Here is a 22,295-nt window from a genome sequence, read left to right on the forward strand (position 1 = left end):
GCAGCGTGGGAGAAGCGTGTTTACATCTGCAAGTGTGTTTGTTCTGTCAATTGACTATTTGAAATCATAATGTGGGAAAAATATGAGGCATTTCAATTGCAATTATCAAAAAGACGCTGTGGAATTAAATGTTTATTTCATTTTGAGTGCAGTAAGGAAGATGTAATTGCACTTGGAATATAGTCGATATTTACAGTACAATTTCGAAATGTGTAATCAAGCTTGAGAACTCATGACATGGCTCATGTAATTCGGATTTGCAGAACTAAGAAAGTACATTTTGAGGAAATTCTGGATGTAAAACTTTAAGTATATTTTTTTGCCATTCTTATTACCAGCTAAAAGAGACAGTTTATGCCTTTATAGCTTGCATGTTTTTTGTAGGTACCAAGCAGTTTTATGAAATCTGGTGTCTATCACAAAATCTGAAACAATGTATCAAAAGGTTAACGTGGAATGTAGCAAAGCAGTTGGTATGAAACATCTGCTTTAGTTCATTCAGGAACAAATTTAATCAACCAAAGCGTATTGCGCCTACTATGCGAATGTACATGATTTGTTTACAAAGTAGTTCCTATGACGCTTTTGGGTACACGTGTCCTGTGCGTGGGTGCAATATGAAGGTGTGCAATATCATAAAATATTGAATGATTCTGATAATGTAAAGTTAACAGAGAAAAAAATGAGCATATAATAACAACACTTATACAACTGTTGACAATATATATTATGCTGAATGTATGACTGAATATTTTTAGCTCCATGTTAGTCCTCATCAACATCAAAAATACATCTACACATGAATACAAAAGAAGACATGATCATGTTAATATTTATATCATATGTACTCACTTGCAAGTTGAGTCCAACTGCAAGCAACATCGACCCTGATTTACCATTGCATAATGCACTGGCATATCAGGGTCTATGTTGTTTGTTCAACTATCTACAAACAAAATGAATAGACCCATATCTGCAAGGACATTATGTGAAAGCAGATCTTGGTCTGTGCAGTTTGGAGTTGATCTCAAGTTATAAGCAAGTATATATGGAAATAAGATAGAAGAAAGGAAAAATGGAAGTCCTAATTGGTGTATAGATAATTAACGTATTTAAGTCTTTTGTGAAAGTTCAGACAGAAATATACATAATGAGGTCATAGAAAATAAATTTTTATATTTAAGAATATTTAACGGTCAACTCACAATCAGCATGACATATTTTGCATTTTACTTATAAGAACTAAGATATTAAAGGTTCAGAAAAAATATACAACACTGGAACCCATGAAAGATAAACCCTCTATACTCTATATACAGGAATCACCTCGAGATAAATTTTTGGGGTGTTCCACATTTTTCCATATCTAACATTACAACTATTTTCCTGTAAATAGAAATCCCTCAACTCTGACAACAAAAACAAAATTTGTATCCTAAATCTCAATTTTACTCTAAAACTGCTGCTATAATGCTTAAACATCACTTCAGATTTTGTCTTCACTCACAAAGCATAATGTCAGAACAACCAGCTAAGAATTGTAGAATTGAACTATCTGTACTCAATATTAATAGTCTGATCAAAGAGAATGAATTTTTGACAAAACTGGATTAACATCATATTTTTTTAATTTTTTGCATTCTTACACACAGACACAGATGTATTCTCACAATTACAATCTCTCTCTCTTTTAAGTTGCAAGTGCCTTTAAACATTTTTTCACAGCCCTGAAACTCTTGATAAACTGAAGACCCTCCTAAACTGAAAATGAAATTTAGTCCCATAGGCTTTCAGTTTTTAGCTGTTTTACTGTTTAAGAATTGTACAGTATTTCACAGTATCAATAAGTGAAACTTGATCCCATGGGTTTTCAGTTTTTATATGTTTTACTGCGCTCTTTTGATGTACAGTGTTTCACAGTATCAATAAATGAAATTTTGGTCCTGTAGGTTTTCAGTTTTTAGGTGTTTTACATTGTAAGAATTGTACAGTATTTCACACTATCAATAAATGATTTTATGTGTCTATCCAGATGTTAAGAATTATACCACTGATCATATCCATTTTCTTTTTATTCCCCATTTTTTTTATACATGGGTAATTCTGTGTCATTAATATGTGATGATTGTCCTCATAATTTTAACCTTAATGTTGACAATATGTTGAAGTTTGAACTGTGAGTTACTGGGCCTATAGTCTCATCTAAATTAGTGACTGTTCTAGTTGCCTAAGTGGTTAGATCTCAGCATCCACTATGGATGCGAGAGGTTGCAGGTTCGAACCCTAGCTGGGTCATACCAAAGACTTATAAAAATGGTATTAACAGCTGCCTTGCTAGGTGCTCACCATTAAGAGGTTAGTGTTAGAACTGGTCAGCCTGGAGTCAGGATAATGTGACTGGGTGGAACATGATGCTAAATGTCTGCAACATGATGCACCAGTGCTAGACATCATTTTAAACTGAAACACTGCAGACATTGTAGCAATATGACTACAATTGTTAAACCGACATTATAAACCTAAGCCACACACACACTCAACACTCATCTAAATTAGCAAATTGCAAGACCTGACAATCATGTTTCTGGTAGGAAGAGAAGTGCACAGGAGCTATTAAAGTCTTAAATTACTTGTTAAATTTCTTGAAAGATATACAGCATACATCATAGCATGTGTCACACTTGGAACAAATGTTTTTTTCAGACTGACAATCCTTGCTTTTTTGTAACTAACTTAAATATGCAATCTAGACTCTATACATACATCAGCATGAAAAAATTTGTCAACCATGTCATGTTTTAGAATAATATATTGTTTTTATTAACAGGGCAATATAACAACAACAGATAAGATGTTTGACAGGGAAATAAAGAACCACTATACCTTTGAAATCCAAGTGACAGATGGGCGGACACCAGAGAGAACAGCATTCACAACAGTAAGTTTTAAATTCAAAATGGCAGTGTTTAAATCATTGTCCATTGCTGCTTTCTGTCCAAATAAAGCAATTGTTTGTTGAATACAGATAAAGTAAATTTCCCATCTGGACTGCTTAAAGATCTGACAAATTTGTTTCCTATTAAAACTGTCAGACTTGCCAAACTATCAAACAAGTTACTCCAAATTTAGGTTACATTAATTACATTGTTCACATCCATCAAGGCATCATACAGAAAGAGAAAATGCATAAACAATAACACAACTAATGCAAAAGAAAGTAAGAATTTAAAATACTATCTTGACTTTTTATCATTGAGAAACCTTTTCTGTGGATTATCTCAACAAATGCAACCTATTTACAGCAGAAGAAACTGTTTTCATGTGGATTGTTAAAAAGGCTTAAAGGAGATAAAGGTTCATGTTTTTTAAAGCAGAAAACTTTAAAATGATAGGATGACAATGAAAAAATATATTTTTTGTAATGTTGATTAAAATTTAGGGTTTTATAAAGTCATAAGTCTGAATATTGATGACACAATTTGATTATTTTCTCATAAATACATGTAATAAGACAAAATATATTTATATCTGCATGAACAATTTGTTCTGATTATTTCAGCAATGGGAGTTAGCAGATGGATAAATTTGCACAAAGATATATATTTCAAGTCAATTTCATCTGGATCATGTTTCTATTTTAATGTTTCCACATACAAATGTTCAAAGTATTAACATATGTTTTCTTGACTGCAGGTTGAGTTGACGATCGAGGATGTCAACGACAATAATCCCGTGTTTCCACAGAAGCATTATGAATTTGAAATCCCTGAAAATGTCAATTCCACAAATCAAGTAATGAGTATCAGTGCCACTGATGCTGATGCTGGGACGAATAGCAGGATTCATTACATATTAATAGGGGAGACAGGTATTGTAATAGATTGTAATATTATATGACTCATATAGATCACTTTCACAATGAAAAATATATCATACCCAGAACTGCTGTTGCATGATGGGTCAGCAAATCAAGGTGAAATGTGTTTGATCTGCTTCTGATTTTAAGGTAATCTGCTTTTGTAAAATCATTTGCACAACCTAGAATGTTATGATCAGTTAACATTATTATGTCATCAGTATTACCATATTTTATCTTGGAATATATAATAGATACGCTATGAATTTGGGAAAATTACCATATATAATATACTAGCTTACAAGTCAAGTTTAACTGCCAACAACATAGACCCTGATCTCCAATCACATAATGTGCCAGAAGATCAGAGTCTACTGATTACTCCTAACAAACAACATGGACCTTGATCTGCTGGTGCATTATGTGATAGCAGATCAGGGTCTGTGCAGTCTGCAGTAAGACTCACCTTGTAAGCAAATATATATGAAAGATTCAGAATGATATGGTTGTGACTTCTGTTGCTTATTAAACAATGAAAATGAAAAATTCTTGCACCATTTTAAATAATTGCATGAACAGTCCACTGAAATAAAATGATATGGTCACTGAAAACTATATGAGACTATTAGAAATCATGCTATATTTAATTTCAGTAATTACATAATACTGAAAAACATCAATGATCAACATTCACTCTTTTGTGTGCTTTTGACCTTTCTTTGTATATTTGATATGAGAATCAATGATGTTCAATCTGTGCATATTTTATGGATTTTTAAATATTCATTTAACTATTATGTGACAGTTGACCTTTTTCCCATACTTTTTTGTGTAATTCACCTTACTAAAGGATATTCAACTAAGACTGATGGAAGAAAATGCATGCCAACATGTAATTTTTCATTGATTTTGTATTGACTGGATCCTTAGCTATATAAAGATAACACTTTTTACAAAAATATAAAATAGTCCAAAATTTTATAAGTGGTAATAATTTGTAAACAATGGTGACACTGCTGTTCTTGCCTATTATGCAATGATATGCTGATTGCTGCAGGGTGCTCATCATTCAAGGGTTCAATCAATTTTAGCCATGATTTTTATCTTGCTTGCTTCAAAGCATAGGCAAAACAGAGGTATCACTTGTCCAGCAGAACTGTCATTATCGCTGGTGTAGGTGTTCATGCCTGCCATATTCCCAGACAGTGCTGAGAGGTTTCTGAACCTCAGAAAGTTGTTGTGATATCCCAAGGTGTGTTAGTGCATATGACCAATTGAGAATAAGCTATGATTTCATGTAACCCATTATACAGTGACTGGAAATTCAAATCTGGCCTTTCAAATCTTTTTATACACTTACAAAGAAAGAAATAGCTTGTAAACGTAGCATTGTCCAATATCAATGCCATACACATGAGCAAGCACTCACATAATCACAACTACTGAGACATTAAATACAAACATACATCAAGTTTAAGTCTAAAATCCATTGGCTGGCAAAATATATGCTTAGTTTGATGCAGTCTTTGCTGATCTCGATAGTTCAGTACGGGGCTTGAATATAATGCTAGTGTCATTAGTGTTTATCTTTGTAATCACTAGAGACCAGATATTACCTTTATCCAAACTTCCCTGCTGGATTCTTTGAGCAAAACCTGATCATATCTGTGTTGTTTACAACAGCCATAATGTTAGCATTGTCAGAACTGTATCTGATGCTGTCAGACCATGAGATATGCTTGTCTCTATAGAAAGAGAATATATATCACCTTTGGGTCTGACCATTTCACTGGGGAAGGGGAAGAACACAATATTTTAAGTTTAATGGGGTCTTTACATGTAATACAGCAGTAATAAATGCCACTGTCTAGCTCTGGTGTTAATGCTTTAGCAACACAAGATAACTGTAAAATAAGAGCATGTGCTTATTATCTGTATTTTAATCAATCTATTTCATGGCTAAGGTCATCCTGGGTCAAGATTAAGATAATGAATAATAATAAAGTCAACCAATCTGAATGTTCAATTCAGCATGTCAAATATGCTACCTCGGGAGTCTGATGTTTTATCATTAAAATACAACAAAAATTTGTGACAACACAAAATAACCATATAAGTACTATAAATATTGATCAGTCATAATTTATGATAAAATGTCACACTCCTGTGATGCTAAATATAGGTGGTGCTCCTATTTAAATAGACATATACTTCAAAATGACAGGTGTCAATATGACATTTGCAGTTTGTGCAAAGAATTAAATTCCCCCAGCTTGATGCTGTACTTGACAAATTAAGACTCTATCAACATGGGGTTTTGAAGTTTATTTTTGCTGGGCTTTGCTGATGGCATATTGATTCCTGAAATAGGCTCCTAAAAACAAATCACACTTAAACACTATTCCAACAATAATCATGTTTTTCATTTTATATGTGGAGTAAAACTTCGACTTCACAGAAAGGTTGCCACTGATCACAGACTTTATTAAAGTTGGCTTCAGCATTCTCATTCATTGTAGTGATGTGTAATAACATCTGTTCTTCAACATGTCTTATTGATCAATGTACTTCAGATGAATTGAGTTGTGTTACTTTATGTGTTTCCTTCATAAATTAGTTAAATCAACTCTTTCACTGCAGAATTTGACATGACACATATGCTATTGTGAGCCAATTAACTAACCTCTGAAAGGTGGTTGTTTATCTCTGAATGCCTTATCTTTTAAGTGTTTTAAGTGTGTCTATATTAGCTGTATGCCCAATGGATAGGTTTAGTTGAGCTTTCAGCAGGACACTTAACTGCTCATACATGCTAGAGATTACAGGCGTGTATCAAAGTGGTCATGAAATATGGGGGGGTGGTGTTGAAAAAAATTTGGTGCTGAAAAATCGTGTTTTTTGCAAAATGACTGTGTCAGGTAGTTTGGGAGTCCAAAATCATGTTTTTCATGTGACACGGTGGTAATGTCAGATATGGGTGTAATTATTACATATATGCATTTAGCTCTGCTTTTCTGACACTGTTGTATATACCGTGATGAAACTTGATATGTGTATTCATCATGAATGGTAGTGCTAATCACAGACAAAAGTAGATCACATTAACCCATCATGTTCAAGTGACTCTGCTGCATATTCTAAATTGCCTCAGTGGAGCAGGTGAGGCAGTACATTCTGCAGAATTTGTCATACAAATTACGCATCAAAAATTCATCCAATGAAAAACCTTGTTTATATGTGTTTCCTCAATCGAAAAACTGATTTATTTGGTTACTGTCTCTTTGTGTTTCTTTAACTGTTTTAGACAGATTTGATCCATGGAGACTGTCAGTTATATTTAGGTGTAAACATATGTCACAAATAGCATGTTAACAATTATTTTCATCATTTTCTAATATTAGTTTGAAAAATAATGCTATTATGTCATTTGTGGATTTAAAAATGGATACATGATAAGACCCAAGTAATGTTTTCATTTGTTGGTTGCAGAACGTAACCCATATATAACTGGGAAAGTCACTCACCATTACAAATTATAAATACTATCTAATCTCATTTATCATTTGTTGCCACTAAAAACTTGTTTAGATTAATGGATTGAATTCATGAATGAATTTTAAGAAGTTGTTCCCATTTGTGTCATCATAAAAAAGCAATTATATTGAATTGTATTAATTATTTTAATTCCTCTTATTATTGTTGAGATTCCTGAAATTTAATGAATGATTTAATTTATGATCAATGTTAAATTTATCTACAGGTGGTAACTTCAAGCTGAATGAAAGTACAGGAATACTGGAGATGGTTGGAACTCTGGACAGAGAGTCAAGGGCTGAATACAAATTCACAATCATGGTAACACTTTTCACTGACTAAGTTGGCAAATAGTAATCCAAGATGCGGTGAAACCGTGAATTTTACTATGCAGAGTTGGGTTTGGGGTGATTTGATGATGAGAAGGGAGGGGGTATTTTGCTTAAAATGAGCTTATTATGTGTACTACATGTATTTTAACTGTAGTAAAGGGAAAAAGGATTTCAGTCTTTCCTCCATCCTGATCACACACCACTTCTGGATCTCCTATTGTAGTAATGTCTAGATAATACAGGGTCTGCTGAGTTTTTGATTTTGTTGCTTTTGCAAAGTCTCTACCTTAGTATCAAGGGAACCACTGCATACAAAGAAATAGAACTGCATATTCCACTACTCTGCATTTTCTTCCTAGTCTTGTTGTATTCATACCAGTTTTTGTAGATTGATGTGAATGGTTTCTTGTTTGTACAATTGATGCCAATCTACCATCATAAATGGTCACCAGTACTACAGTATGAAAACCATCAAAAAGATTATCAAAACTGCTGAATAAATTCTGACCAAATTTGATAGAGAGCATCTTGCATGAAAGCATTTCAATTTTGAACAAATAATGCTTATCTAGCATCAAATATGGCAGCCTTTGCTAAAAACAGAAAAGAGTTAAACTACTTCTCATAAACCACTGTACTTATAATGTAGGTCTTTCAGTTTTGTACAGTTGATGCTGATCTGCTATTACAAATGGTTGCTGTTACTCAAAATAGACAAGTCTTTAAACAGCTTTTGCTAAAAAATTCCTGATCAGAATTTGCACAAAAGATGCTGATCCCCAGTCTAATATAGTAGCCATTACTAAGAATAGAAAGACCTTTAATTGTCAGAAAGGATCATGCTAACCCAGATTTCTTCCCCATCATATAGATGTCAGTCAGTTGAGTCAACTCAGGGTCACTTGCATCTGTCATTGTGACTTTCTGCAAGTTTTCAATTTAACTTTTATTCATAACATATACACTACTGCCTTGATAACTTGTGCCCTGATAAGTCATGAACTGATTATAACACATGGTCAGGCACAGACTCCCTTTGTTTAAAACTAGAAAATACCCCAAAATTTGCACCTGTTTGTTGAACATGAAGACAATTGTGATCAAAACTGATAACTGAAACCTAATATATTGATCATATTTGTCAAAAATGGTAGATAATACCCAGAAATTTGAATCAAATCATCAAAAACAGTGGATAGTACCCAAAAATTTTAATCAAATTATCGAAAATGGTATATACTACCTGGAAATTTTAATTAAATCATTGAAAACAGTATATACTACCTGGAAATTTGAATGAAATCATCGAAAATGGTATATGCTACCTGGAAATTTGAATGAAATCATCGAAAATGGTATATGCTACCTGGAAATTTGAATGAAATCATCGAAAATGGTATATGCTACATGGAAATTTGAATGAAATCATCGAAAATGGTATATGCTAACCTGGAAATTTGAATGAAATCATCAAAAATGGTATATGCTACATGGAAATTTGAATGAAGTCATCAAAAATGGTATATGCTACCTGGAAATTTGAATGAAATCATCCAAAATGGTATATGCTACCTGGAAATTTGAATGAAATCATCCAAAATGGTATATGCTACCTGGAAATTTGAATGAAATCATCCAAAATGGTATATGCTACCTGGAAATTTGAATGAAATCATCGAAAATGGTATATGCTACCTGGAAATTTGAATGAAATCATTGAAAATGGTATATGCTACCTGGAAATTTGAATGAAATCATCCAAAATGGTATATGCTACCTGGAAATTTGAATGATATCATCCAAAATGGTATATGCTACCTGGAAATTTGAATTAAATCATTGAAAATGGTATATACTACCTGGAAATTAGAATCAACCTCATGAAAGTCTCAACTCTTAATAAGCATTTATATATTTCATTATGTTTTCTTTCCAAACATAATTCTTAGAACACCATAGATAACAATATTCAATGAAATTTTGATAATGAAAATGCCATTAAAGTCTACTGGAGGCAGTACTTTAATAAGTAAATACCAATTAAATATGTTTTGTCAAGTGAAATTCATATTTTAGTTCTATCTTTTAGTTCAGTTTAAGGGTAATCGTCATAATTGCAATGTGTCTTATTTTGTTTTTGTGAGTATAGTGCCAATTATATTTTGATATGTGACTTCCAGAATTATTTGTTTTACTGTGGTACTGAACCAAAACTCACTTGCTTTGTATCATCAATAATGTCTTTTGTATCAAATCAAATAAAGGGGGTGGAATAAAAGAAAAGTTAAAAGGAACGCAAATCCTACCTGTATAAGAACTAGTGGTCACAGGTATGTGTCAGGTCAACTCATTTCAATTGATCAGTTGAACACTGTTATAAATATTGTGTAAGTAAAAATATAACTACCTTAGCTTAACCTCCTTATTCCCACTTGTCATCAAAAACGGCAACTAAGCAAAATGAGTACTTGGTCAAATAAAAACCTTCGTTTCACAGATACAGTTCATTGCAGAGAAGCTAGTGTCTGATTTTGTTGTTAACTTTCTCAATTTGTAAATTGGCCCCTTGGAGGATTAAAAGTTTAATTATTACTTTCAATTAAAAATCATGGAATTTGAATGTTGACAGTTGTTTCACAAGATAAATATTCCTAGTTTTTGTAAAAAAAAAAGTAATCTTGCCTGGTCATGAATCAACAAACACAAAAGGAATTGATGTAATATATGTATGATAGTTGTTGAAACCAGTTCGTTCAGAGGTTGGGTATCTTGAAAATAAAGGTAATATTTATACAGAAAAGTGAACAACTTCATTAGAAAATGCTCATTATTGATAATTATTCCCAACATGATCATAAAACAAAAATTTGGCCATTAAACATTTCCATTACCGCTCCCTAGTTTTCTCAATGTCCAGCAGGGATGGCATGTCTTATTCTTGCAGTGTTTTTGGACACCATTGTGCACAAGTTATCAAGAGAGAGGTACATGTAGATACAGTAAAGATAATGCTTTCATATAAAATAATATTCTAGCAATAATTCTGCACAGTTAAACATTGTTTCTTCAAATATGTTACCTGATCATAATAGAATTGAAGAATATCCACTCATAAGTTTTGTTTTCCATACTCTATTGATCTATTGGCCAAGAACTGACATTCAAAAATCTACTACATTCTAGTCAAGTCACTGATTTATCATGATGCAGCGACAACTCCAATACAGTTATTAAAAGGCTTTCTAATAAGACTTGTAATTGCCAGTTTTTCAGACTTTAAGCCCCGGCAATGAAAATGAACATATCAGATTTGTGAATGTCAAAACCTGTATTGGTTTCTATCAAAGGAAGTCCTTTTTTAACACACAGCTGTTTTGAAATGTTGTTACAGTGGAATCTATGCTCAGCTTTGTATCCATGTATATATTTCATCATCTAAACATATCTCAGCCAGGTTTGTTGATAACCCTACCAGTCATTTATGGGAGTCAGTCTTGGAACTTGTTTCAAAACAGAGCAGTACATATATATTCTCTTGCCATTTCCAGAGCTGCATCAGTGAACTTACAGCATGCCTTTTTCACTTTCCATATAAGGAATACCATGAAAGCACACTGTGATTGTGGCAAATTGTTATCAACCTACTCTCACATGATCTTCTAGTGGAATTAGTTTAGAAACAATCCACCAAGGGCTGCGCAACAGATATTATGAACTTCCGAGATAGTGACAGGTGTAATGTGAAGTTGTTGCATTTACAACATACACATTGGAGAGAATGTTAGCATACCTCTGTGTTAATTTCATGTACTGTGGCTGAAATTTCTTTGGATATTGTACTTATGGAAATTGTACATGATCTTAACACACAGTTAACCAAAATGGCTACTCCCAAATGTGCTTGGCATATCAGCTTGAATTAGTCTAAGGTACACTATCTTTAGTAGTTATCAAAATAGGGAACACGCATTTTGCCAGACAAGACAATACCAATTTCTGAAAGTGCAATTAATGAAGAACTAAATATAAAATGAGTTTAAAAATTATCAGCATTTTTTAATACAATTTTACCTCTGAATTTTAGGAAGTGAAAATGACCAAGCTGAGCTAGCAGTGTTGTGACAGGTGCACATTTGAACTAAGGCCATGCTATATACTCTATAACCAAAATTGCATCCATCAATTATACACCAAATTAAAGGGTATTAAAAGTGCCTTTAACAGCATCAAAGATATAAGAATCTATGATATACAAGGTCTTTTTTTAAATAGCCAGTATAAACAGTGAGGAAAACCTTGGAAAATCTTTTTCTTTAAAAGTCTAACCCAATACAAAATATGAAACTGTAGAGTGCCACCCAAAGAGGCAAACCTTGCAAAGGCCCAATATCCTGGAGCTCAGCCCTCATTTCTGAATATAGACTAGAGAAACAGGAAGGACCACTTCCACCTCTAAGGGCATGCCAAGTAAAGAAACAGTCCTGCATGCTCCTTTTTTCTTTGAATACATTCCCCAGTTACATTACCATTAGGAATATAAGCCTTCTACCTTCCAAATCCAACCCTACTTATAGACAAATATTTGTCTTTTCTGTTTATATCATCAAGGGTCACTGCTCTGTGGCCTAGTGGTTAGAGCATCCGCCGCGGATGCAGGGGGTCTTGGGTTCGAACCCCAGCCGAGTCATACAAAAGACTTCTAAAAATGGTACTAACAGCTGCCTCGCTAGGTGCTCAGCATTAGGAGGTTAGTGTTAGGACTGGTTGGCCTGGTGTCAGGATAATGTGACTGGGTGCGACATCATGCTACATATCTGCGTCATGATGCCCCAGTGCTAGACATCACTTTAAACTGCCATACTGCAGATATCATAGGGATATGACTGCAAACTTGTTAAAGCTACGTCAGAAATGTAAATCACACACACACATTCATCAAGGGTCACATGAAGTGGATGACTAAGTCATCTAAAAAATGTGAGCATCACATTCTTCTGTTAGGAAAGTAAAAACAACTATGCCATGTGAATTTTGTAGACATGCAACAAATGATAGTAGTTTATGACTTTTGAGATTCTCCCTCACCATAGCCAGGTATTTCTGACAGTGTTGTAGCACAAGGCGAAAAGTATTGCATGCAGTGTTGATAACAATTGTGCCAATAAACTCTTGCAAATTTATAGGCACGTTTATTTAATAGCTGACTGACCATTAACCCTTTTTTTGAAGCAAGTTATCACTGCCTGATTTCTGCAAGTTATCATTTGATGATGAAAACATATCAGTTTCTGTTTCAAGTTATCACTGCCTGATTTCTGCAAGTTATCATTTGATGATGAAAACATATCAGTTTCTGTTTCAAGTTATCACTGCCTGATTTCTGCAAGTTATCATTTGATGATGAAAACATATCAGTTTCTGTTTCAAGTTATCACTGCCTGATTTCTGCAAGTTATCATTTGATGATGAAAACATATCAGTTTCTGTTTCAAGTTATCACTGCCTGATTTCTGCAAGTTATCATTTGATGATGAAAACATATCAGTTTCTGTTTCAAGTTATCACTGCCTGATTTCTGCAAGTTATCATTTGATGATGAAAACATATCAGTTTCTGTTTCAAAACTTTAACATCAATATATTACTTGGGTTGTTTCAAAGGAACTCTCTTTCAATGTCATATAGCCAAAATACATTGCATGTATCTCTTTTTAAGTCACATAGCCAAAATACATTACATGTACCTCTTTCAAAGTCATATAGCCAAAATACATTACATGTATCTCTTTCAAAGTCATATAGCCAAAATACATTACATGTATCTCTCCTTCGAAACATTCACACTTTATAGAATGAATACAATAATGATTATGAATATGATAATTTATATACACATAAAACATGTGTTCATATTAATTAAACATTTAACACAGAATTATCAACTTGAAAATAAAACCATTGCTAGATGGAAATATGCTACTGAGAAATAGAGGATTAATTCAAATAAGAGAACACACACATATTGTGTTTCTTGCTTTCCTCCCACTTATCCCTGTTCAGCTCTGTACCCTACTCTGTCCAAAAGAAGCCACTTCTCCCTAAAATTCAAGTTTAGCTTGACCCCTGTATCATATCAACAAAGGTGCAAGTAAATTGTCCAGCAGGGCCATCTTTCTTTATTCTCACTGCCTACTACAGGGTAATTGCACTGGTTTATTTAGGGATGATGGCATTGCATCATCATTACTTCAGGGCATGGTTTATCCCCAAATGGAAACAGACGAGGACCAAGAAAATTCACACAGCAAGTCTGAGGATACTCAACAGCTCAACTCCAGTTCAGAGGATGAAGTTTAATTTTAAGGCTGCCTTCAAAAAGATGAGATATTCTGGGTGTTGCCAGGTCAAGAAAAATGCCCTTCACCCCTTCCACCACGCATGACTATAAAGTCAACACATCAGTCAACATCAGTGATGAGGAGGGGTCTCCTTTACCTGTAATTACCAAGTCAGCCAAACTCATGGAGATTAATGATCAGTTGTCCAAACATATCAGTGACCCAGGGCATGCAAAAGCATTTTTTTGGAAAGCAAAGTACCAGCCACTAGCTGTGGTACAAGACACATTCCAATGCCTATCATTCTATGGTCCCATTGGATAAGAATATAACTGCAGTAAACATGTCTGCTCCATGATTTTATAATTGGTATGATAAGAATGTATTTCCTGCCACATCAAATCCGGTTCAAAACATTATTGCCATGTCTTCAGTGATGGATCTGGCCTCATGAGCAATTTTCTGACTGGTGGAAAACTCAGCCAACCAGCATACCTGGGAGTCTATGGCCCATATTACTTGGGTCATTAACTGAGGAGCTCACCATACCATGGCTAATACATTGACTGTGTAACAAGATAACAGTGTGGGATTTCGGAATTACAACGGAACATGTTTGATGGTGATACAAATACAGTGTTTAATGATAAATGACTTGAATGAGAAAATAATTATGATTAATGCGTGCGTATATAATATCCAAATATTGGATCAATTAATATAATCCACTCAAATTAAATAATAAAAATACAAATAAATGACTTTACACAGTACAAGCACAAGGGTGATTGATTCACAGTTATTTCACAACAAAAGACCAATGTGTTTTACTCAAATAGTAAAAAGTGGTATTTTACTCATATAGTAAAAATGTATGACTTCAAATAGTGAAATTATGTAAACAAAAGGGACAGATATACAAATTATCTTTATGGTCCCCAAAACACACTGGGTTTTACAAACCCCCAAAATTATCCCACGGTTAAAAGAATACATGTATGGAGTTTCACACTCTGTCACCAGGACTCTCAGCTACCAGTCATAGCCAATCAAGCTGTTAGTATTCCAGGTTGGTCAATTTAAGCAGTCAGCACCCACAATCTCAATCAGCAATGCCCGATCACCTGCTATTCAGCTCTATGACTGCTATGGTTCAGCTTCACAGCTATGGTTGACTTCTATGGTTAGCTCTGCAGCTGGCACCATGTTGACTCCAATCACTCCAGTAACTTGAATCGCTACGGTCACTCGGGTCAGCTGAAAATACATCTAACACCATGTACTATGCATGACATGGGCATATATGATAAAATGTAATGATGTTATATATGGTAAGATATACATATTACATTATCAGCACAATAATTACAAAACAACAAACAGGTTAAGAAGTAAACCTAACCATACCCGACAAGAATCCTATGTTACTAAATATTTCTTAAAAATGTAACTTTATATTGCTTATATAAATCCCTTGGTTGCTAAGCCACAAACCAGAATAGAAAATATTTGCATTACACTTTGTAAACCGAAGCTACATGGCAAACACACAAAAATAAATGTGGTAGTACCATATTTATAACTTATAAACAAGAAATTAATGATTCACATACCTCTTCAGCTGAAGATGTGCAAGTCCTTAAAGTAGACTGCTCACTGACAAGACATTCTGTAAGGTGAAGATTTAATCTTACAATGAGGCATTTATACACAGATGAAGTCATCATACATTGTTTATGCACTGGAAACATTTAGTTTTTCCCATTGAAAGTACTTCGCACATGTGGCAGAGGATGAACCAAACTCACTATTTCAAAATATTGTACAATATACATCAATCACCCTCAGGTATCGTTGTTCACAAAAAACGAAACCCGAGTACATGTACTTAATAATAAAAGAATTTATACAATTCTGTGACAGACTGCTTTTGCCAGTCTTTAACTGATGCTTGTTTATATGCAACATTGCTGAAACAGCTTCATGCCAGTGGTTTTAAAGAGAACTCCATTTGGCTCACCATTACTGTTTTGGGGCAAAATTGTAGGTCAGAGGCAGGCAGCTCTGAAACTACCCCTCCAACTGGCTGCACCACCTGTATATTTGTTTAAGAACCTGCCATCATTGCCATAATGGTTGAAAGACAGATCAGCTGGGCAAAAGGCATAAGTTTGTGCACATGCCAGCAGCCAGCCATTATATCAGTCTAAAGACAATGTTACAGGGAAGGTAAAAACCAAATTTCTTTACCCTAAGTTGCCTGCTTATTTTCAATGCTGACTTAGCAACACCATAGACATTCTACTAGTGGGGGCCAGACTTCTGTGACTCTGAATATGTTTATAACCTATTTCTGCAAAACAAATGGGTGACCCAAGTCATTCAGAGGGGCTTTGGATTGTGTTGATTAATCCCCTCCTCTTTCATCCTCTCCCATTCTAAAGATGTGTCTATTCTCAAGTGGGAGATACTGTACCATCACTCATCAACAAGTGGGCAGTGGAGATTGTATGAAAGCAGAAATCTCTGAAGTTATACAGCAGCTTCACAATGATGCAGTCACTCAACTTCACACAATTTGCAAGTGGTGGGGTGGGGTGGCATTGTTCCTACAAGCCATATCCAGGTACATGTATATCTGTATGCTAACTCCAGACCAAGATTTGAAGCTGAATTACATAGGGGAGCAAAGACTCTGAAGCCAATTTTTGGAGATAAATATGTTGAAAATCAATTATAGTGTGAGCAGCTCTCTGTGAGCCTGCCTGCCATTACATTTTAAAACCTCAAAGAGCATGCTTGTTTGCTCCATTAGTAACTGCAGAATGGCTCAATTGTTTATGCAAGTCTCTTTATTTAAGAGGTGATCACTGATCTCTGACTTCCAAATAGGTGGGACAGAACTTTTTGCACTTTTGTTGCTCCTAATGTATCATAATCAAATAAGTATTATTGAAGAAACATATATCTCACTTTAAAAAATGGGATTTACCAGTGGTTTGTCATGTACAACAATTTTTGTGTGAAACATTTGCAAATGAAATTACATTTTAAACTCTGGACTACACTAATCAGTTTTAATATTTCTTGTAATTTTGACTATTTAATCAATATTGTATATACTTATCTGACAAAGATTGCATTTTTTCAAATATTTGCAATAGATGAGGTTTTGTACTATTAGAATTATTCAAACTATTTACAGGCAGTTGATGAAGGATCTCCACCACTGAATTCAAGCACCAGCATGGTGATTAGAGTCCTTGATGCGAATGATAACAGTCCTATATTCTATGGCCAACCTTATGTCTTCAATGTATCAGAGAATGACATGAATGTGAAGGTATATCATTTGCATCAGAAAAATCTCACAAATTCAGGTTATTAAGTAATCATAAGTGCATATTAAACCTCACTCCTATATTAAATTCTATTTTCTGAACTTACTGTATACACCAGTAAGTCTAGTCCAACTGCATGCTGCCCAGTCTGCTGTCACATAATGCATGGGCAGATCTGAGTCTATGCAGTTTGTTAGAAATAATAAATAGAACAAACTAAATAGATCCTTATTTGATTGTGCATTATACAATGACAGATCAGGGTCTTTGTTTTTCTATTTGAACTAATTAGAAATTGTTTGAATGGATTCTAAACTGTTTAGATCCCTTCTAAATTTTGAAAACTTTTAAATGTCTATCTAAAATGTGTTTGAAAAAGCCAGTACCAGTTATGAACTGTTTAGAAATGTAACTGTTTACAACTTAGCAGAACTTTTCATGTTCATGCTAAAAATTCTTATAAAAGTTCTTAGAAGTATATATTTTATTCCTTTATTTATAAATGTCAGTTTTTATGTTAATACTACTCTGGACAAAAGTGTAAAATAAAAGCTCACCAATAATCACAGATGACAAGTTCATTACCGATATTTCAGTGATAGCTAAAGATTGATGCAAATATACAAACAAATAATTTCGCTTTGATGAAATCTATCAAATGTAAATTAAGTACCAATTAATTAATCTATTTGCTAATCATGTGCTATTATTTTAGGGCTTCAGAGTGTATGCCAATGACAGTGACTTTGGAGAAAATGGTTCTGTTGTTTATGAAATGACAAGAGATGGCAGGGCTCTGTTTTATATCAACCCACTTGGTAATTTGTTTTCTTAATGATGAATATATGTATTTTGCAAGACAAAAATTACAAGTGACTATATTGAAACAATGGGCTTCATTTATTATTATTCTGTATACTATATTAAATGGAAATAGCAGACCCAAAAACTGCAGTATTAGTCATCAACCAATATACAAGCAGTGTTTCCCTTTACACACATTTGTGCATCTGGGACACATGCTGGAGAAATTTAACGCACACATTTTGTTTTTATGCATTTTTTTTATGAAAAGGATTTGCATAATGCAATCAGGATTTATCTAATATCCAATGCATTGGAAGAGAGATGGCATCATGTATACTTTGAGCATAGGCATTGACTGGTTCCCTGCTTTGTTTGCTCCCAGCATTGGACTTCTCTATTCGTATAGCATAGTGCAATGCAGGGAACATACGAAACAAGGAACCAGACTAGCATAGGCATTGTTATGACGAAGTAGTTTCCCCATATCTCGCAAGCTCTCACATGATTTCCATCGAGCTCAGCAAGATGTCATCGAGATGTTTAACCTCAATGCTTGTTACACTAGAAAGTGATCTCCAGATTAAAACATCATGCATTAAGAATCATTAGTGAAGAAAGTGAAAGAAGCAAAACACAAAAGAGTAACTGTGGATCTATCTTTAATGAAAAATGGAAAAATAATTCCCTTGACTGATTGCCTGATTGCAAAGACTGCAAAAGTGAATAATCTTTCATGACAGGGTTTAAGAATTTTAACAAATCTGCCCTCGTTTGCCACAAGATAACTGGAGAACACATTATAACCCAAGACATTCTTTCACAACAAAGAAATCAGTAAACTTGCAGAGATAAATGCAGAGACAAATGCATTTTTTGGATTACAATGTCAGGGGGTCATTGCAGATTTTGTTGGTTTTTAACTTTGCTGCAATAAAAGAAAGATCTTAAAGTTCAAGTGTGACTTATTAAAAAGAAGATGAATAATTAGCCTCCTTGATTTTTGGATAAATGTGTTCTAGGACGAAGTACAATGAAACCGATGATAGTACACATTTTATGACAGGCAGTAAATTAACTGCCATTTGGTTAAAGATTTATTTGGCTTTTTGTATTGGCTTATATGTAATGTGTTGGTCTATAATCTTGCTTCAAAAAGATTATAAGGAGACTGTTTAAAGTACAACTTTAAAAGAAAAACGTACTAATACAATTAATCTTTGAATGGATGATGCATTTTTTTGTTAATTGTGGCATATTGGTTTATTTGTATGTTAGAGAGAGAGAAAGAGAGAGTATGTTGTGCAAGTTGCAATATCCTATTTCAAGTTGAAAAAGTACAGGTCAGATGTAAATTTGTCAGTACATTTTTGACCCCCACATTTTTTATTTGACTCCCAGTTCTAACACCAAGGGTTTTTTTTACCCTCAATTTTACACCCATGGGGAATACACTGATACAAGTGACAAAATGATCTCTTAACCTATGTAAGTATTCAATAGAACTGGACTAAAAGCTTTTTCTACAAATTTGTCTAAACAAATCTGTGGGAGCCAAGAGTTATTGATTATTATTATTGTTGTTGTTGTTGTTCTAAACTAGGCTGTGGGAGCAAAGAGTTATTTATTCTTATTGTTGTTCTTGTTGTTGTCTGTAAATCATGAAACTCAGTTTTAGCTAACTTGACCATAACACCAAACAAGCTGATAGAATGGTCTTGTATCCTTTATAATGTATCATCCATCTGTTGTCTGTCAATGTTTGCTATTTTAAACTTCTCAAAAAGCACTGGATCATTTCCACTCAATTTGGCAAGGAGTATCATGGCGTGTCAAGGCCCTTCAAATTTATACCAATGATGGCAATCCACAGTCAAATATGATCTGGCTGATAAAAGCAATAGTAAAACCTTTTAACAACATCCTTAACAAACAGAATTGGAGGAAATTTGTCAGAAAGCACTTTTGGCATGAACACCTTCCAAGGATTTACAAATCATAGTGTCACCATCATCAAATCTGGATTACTAAAAATAGAAAAACTTTATAGGAATTTTACAGAAAGCTGCAAGGCACAATGGCTTTTGATGCTGATATGCTGTCTATTATGACCGTGTAACTAAAAGTAGAAAAACCCAATGATTACCTCTTCCAAAAACCAATACAACAGACTTTCACCAAATTTTACACAAACCATCCATGCAAGTAAATTACCTTTGACTTGTATGCAAATTAGTGACCATCCTTAGGCACCCATATTACAGAGAGATTACATTTTTCCTCCAAGTCAAAACAAGGAGAATTAGTAAGAGGCAATTAGAGACTAGATGAATTCTAATCATTATGCCAATGCAATGTATTATAGTTTTTCATAATAATAATAATAATAACTGTAGCAATGGTAGTGCTTATATCTGCTACAGCTACTGCTGTGGTGTAAAGTTATTTCAGTTTTGTGTTTGCTTATTTGATAGGATCAAGAACAGCAGCATTGTTATTGATGTTAAGGTTATCGCTAAAATACAAATCATTACTGGATATTATTTGATCCTAGTGTTCTTCAACATATATAGCCTGATATAAAATCTTGAGTCAGCTTAAAGCTAAACTGGCTCACTGTCATTATAACAATGACAGGGAACCAGTCCAAGGAGGAAGTAAGTCATTTGTTCACCCTTTGATTTTACCCTTCCACAATGTATGCAGCAATGGAATAGCTGTCTGTTTTTTAAGTAAATTTAAAAGAAATAAATTATATATATTGCTGTTTATGATTTCTTTGTTTTTTTATTTGAAGTGGCTATTATATACTTAATACTGAAATCATCAGATGTATGTTCTTGTTTAGTATTTTAGAGAAGAATTACTAAAACAGGGTCGGGGATGTTCTGACATCTAAGATATTTATGTTTTATCTGCACATACTTGTTTACTTTTTGTAGCAGCTGCTGGAGGTCCCACTTATTACTGGAAGTGTTTCAAACAGTTTTCAACATAATAACTTGTTTTTTCACCCCCCAGATCTATCCAGAGTGTCGGCATGTCAAATCAAAAGTTTTGGGTGAAACTAACCATACAAAATTTTCCAGGTGGACATAAGCCGGATTTCAGATGGATTTTTTAAGCACTCTCTGCCTAAACCATAATTGCTCATATTAAGAGAGCTTAGGTTAATTTCAGGGGGAATTCAGGCAGATTCAGGCAGAATTTTAGGCGAAATATGCAAATTAGTTGTTTTAATATTCTGCTTGAACAAAAAGAATCCATTCTAAGATTTCTGCCTGAAATAAAAATCTGCCTGAAATCCTGTACAAAATTTTCCAGGCAGACTTTAGGCAGACTTCAGATGAGTTTCTTAAGCATTTTCTGCCTAACCATAAACTTAAAGAAGCTTAGGCAAATTTCAAGCAGACTTTAGGTTGATTTCTGGTGGAATTTTTGTCAAAGTATGCAGATTAGTTGTCCTAAGATTCTATTTAAACAAAAAAATCCAACTAGGATTTCTGCCTGAAATAAAATTCTACCTGAAAATAAAACGTCTGAAATTTCCACCTGAAATAAAAAATCGGCCTAAGGTTTCCATCTCAAAAGGTTGCCTAAAATGTCTAGATAAATATCATCCAATAAAAACTCTGCTTCAGATTTCTATTAATCTGCCTAATGATTCTTAGACATTATTGGGAATCAATGATAAATATTCAAAATAATTTTTTTAATGGATCATACATTTTATTTTTACAGACATTATCAAATAAGATTTAGGTTTTTCTTGTCATTTTCTTTCTTGCATACAAAACCTATTCTTTGATGGCATCATTTAAGTCTTTTGTATTTCACTGAAAGTTTGGTGAGATTTCACAAATATTTGGTCCAAAACATTCATTGAAAATTTAACTGAAATAGTTGAAATTTCACTAAAATTCTGACCACAACTTTCACAAAATTATACAGATGTTATAATTGTATGACATCCAAGACAAGAGATATTGGAGTATTGGAGTTAATAATAATAATAATAATAATAATGAAAAAAACTTTTTTTAAAGAAGGTAACTCAATTAGTTACAGAACTAATCTACCTTGAGGCCTTC

General features: G+C 33.7%; 1 protein-coding gene across 1 annotated transcript in view; it reads left to right on the plus strand.

Annotated features, from left to right (window-relative positions):
• The window catches only part of LOC149803181 (cadherin-23-like), a 287,768-nt gene that overhangs the window by 232,258 nt on the left and 33,215 nt on the right, over positions 1 to 22,295 (plus strand). Inside the window, exons 61-65 of the mRNA XM_089953899.1 lie at positions 2,828 to 2,938; positions 3,694 to 3,868; positions 7,617 to 7,711; positions 17,265 to 17,402; positions 18,116 to 18,218. Coding sequence (XP_089810025.1) covers positions 2,828 to 2,938; positions 3,694 to 3,868; positions 7,617 to 7,711; positions 17,265 to 17,402; positions 18,116 to 18,218 — 622 coding nt within the window. The remainder of the gene's footprint in view (positions 1 to 2,827; positions 2,939 to 3,693; positions 3,869 to 7,616; positions 7,712 to 17,264; positions 17,403 to 18,115; positions 18,219 to 22,295) is intronic.

The sequence above is a fragment of the Sinohyriopsis cumingii genome, chromosome 3 (genome assembly GCF_028554795.1).
Source record: "Sinohyriopsis cumingii isolate HCF-2022 chromosome 3, ASM2855479v2, whole genome shotgun sequence".
NCBI lineage: Eukaryota > Metazoa > Mollusca > Bivalvia > Unionida > Unionidae > Sinohyriopsis > Sinohyriopsis cumingii.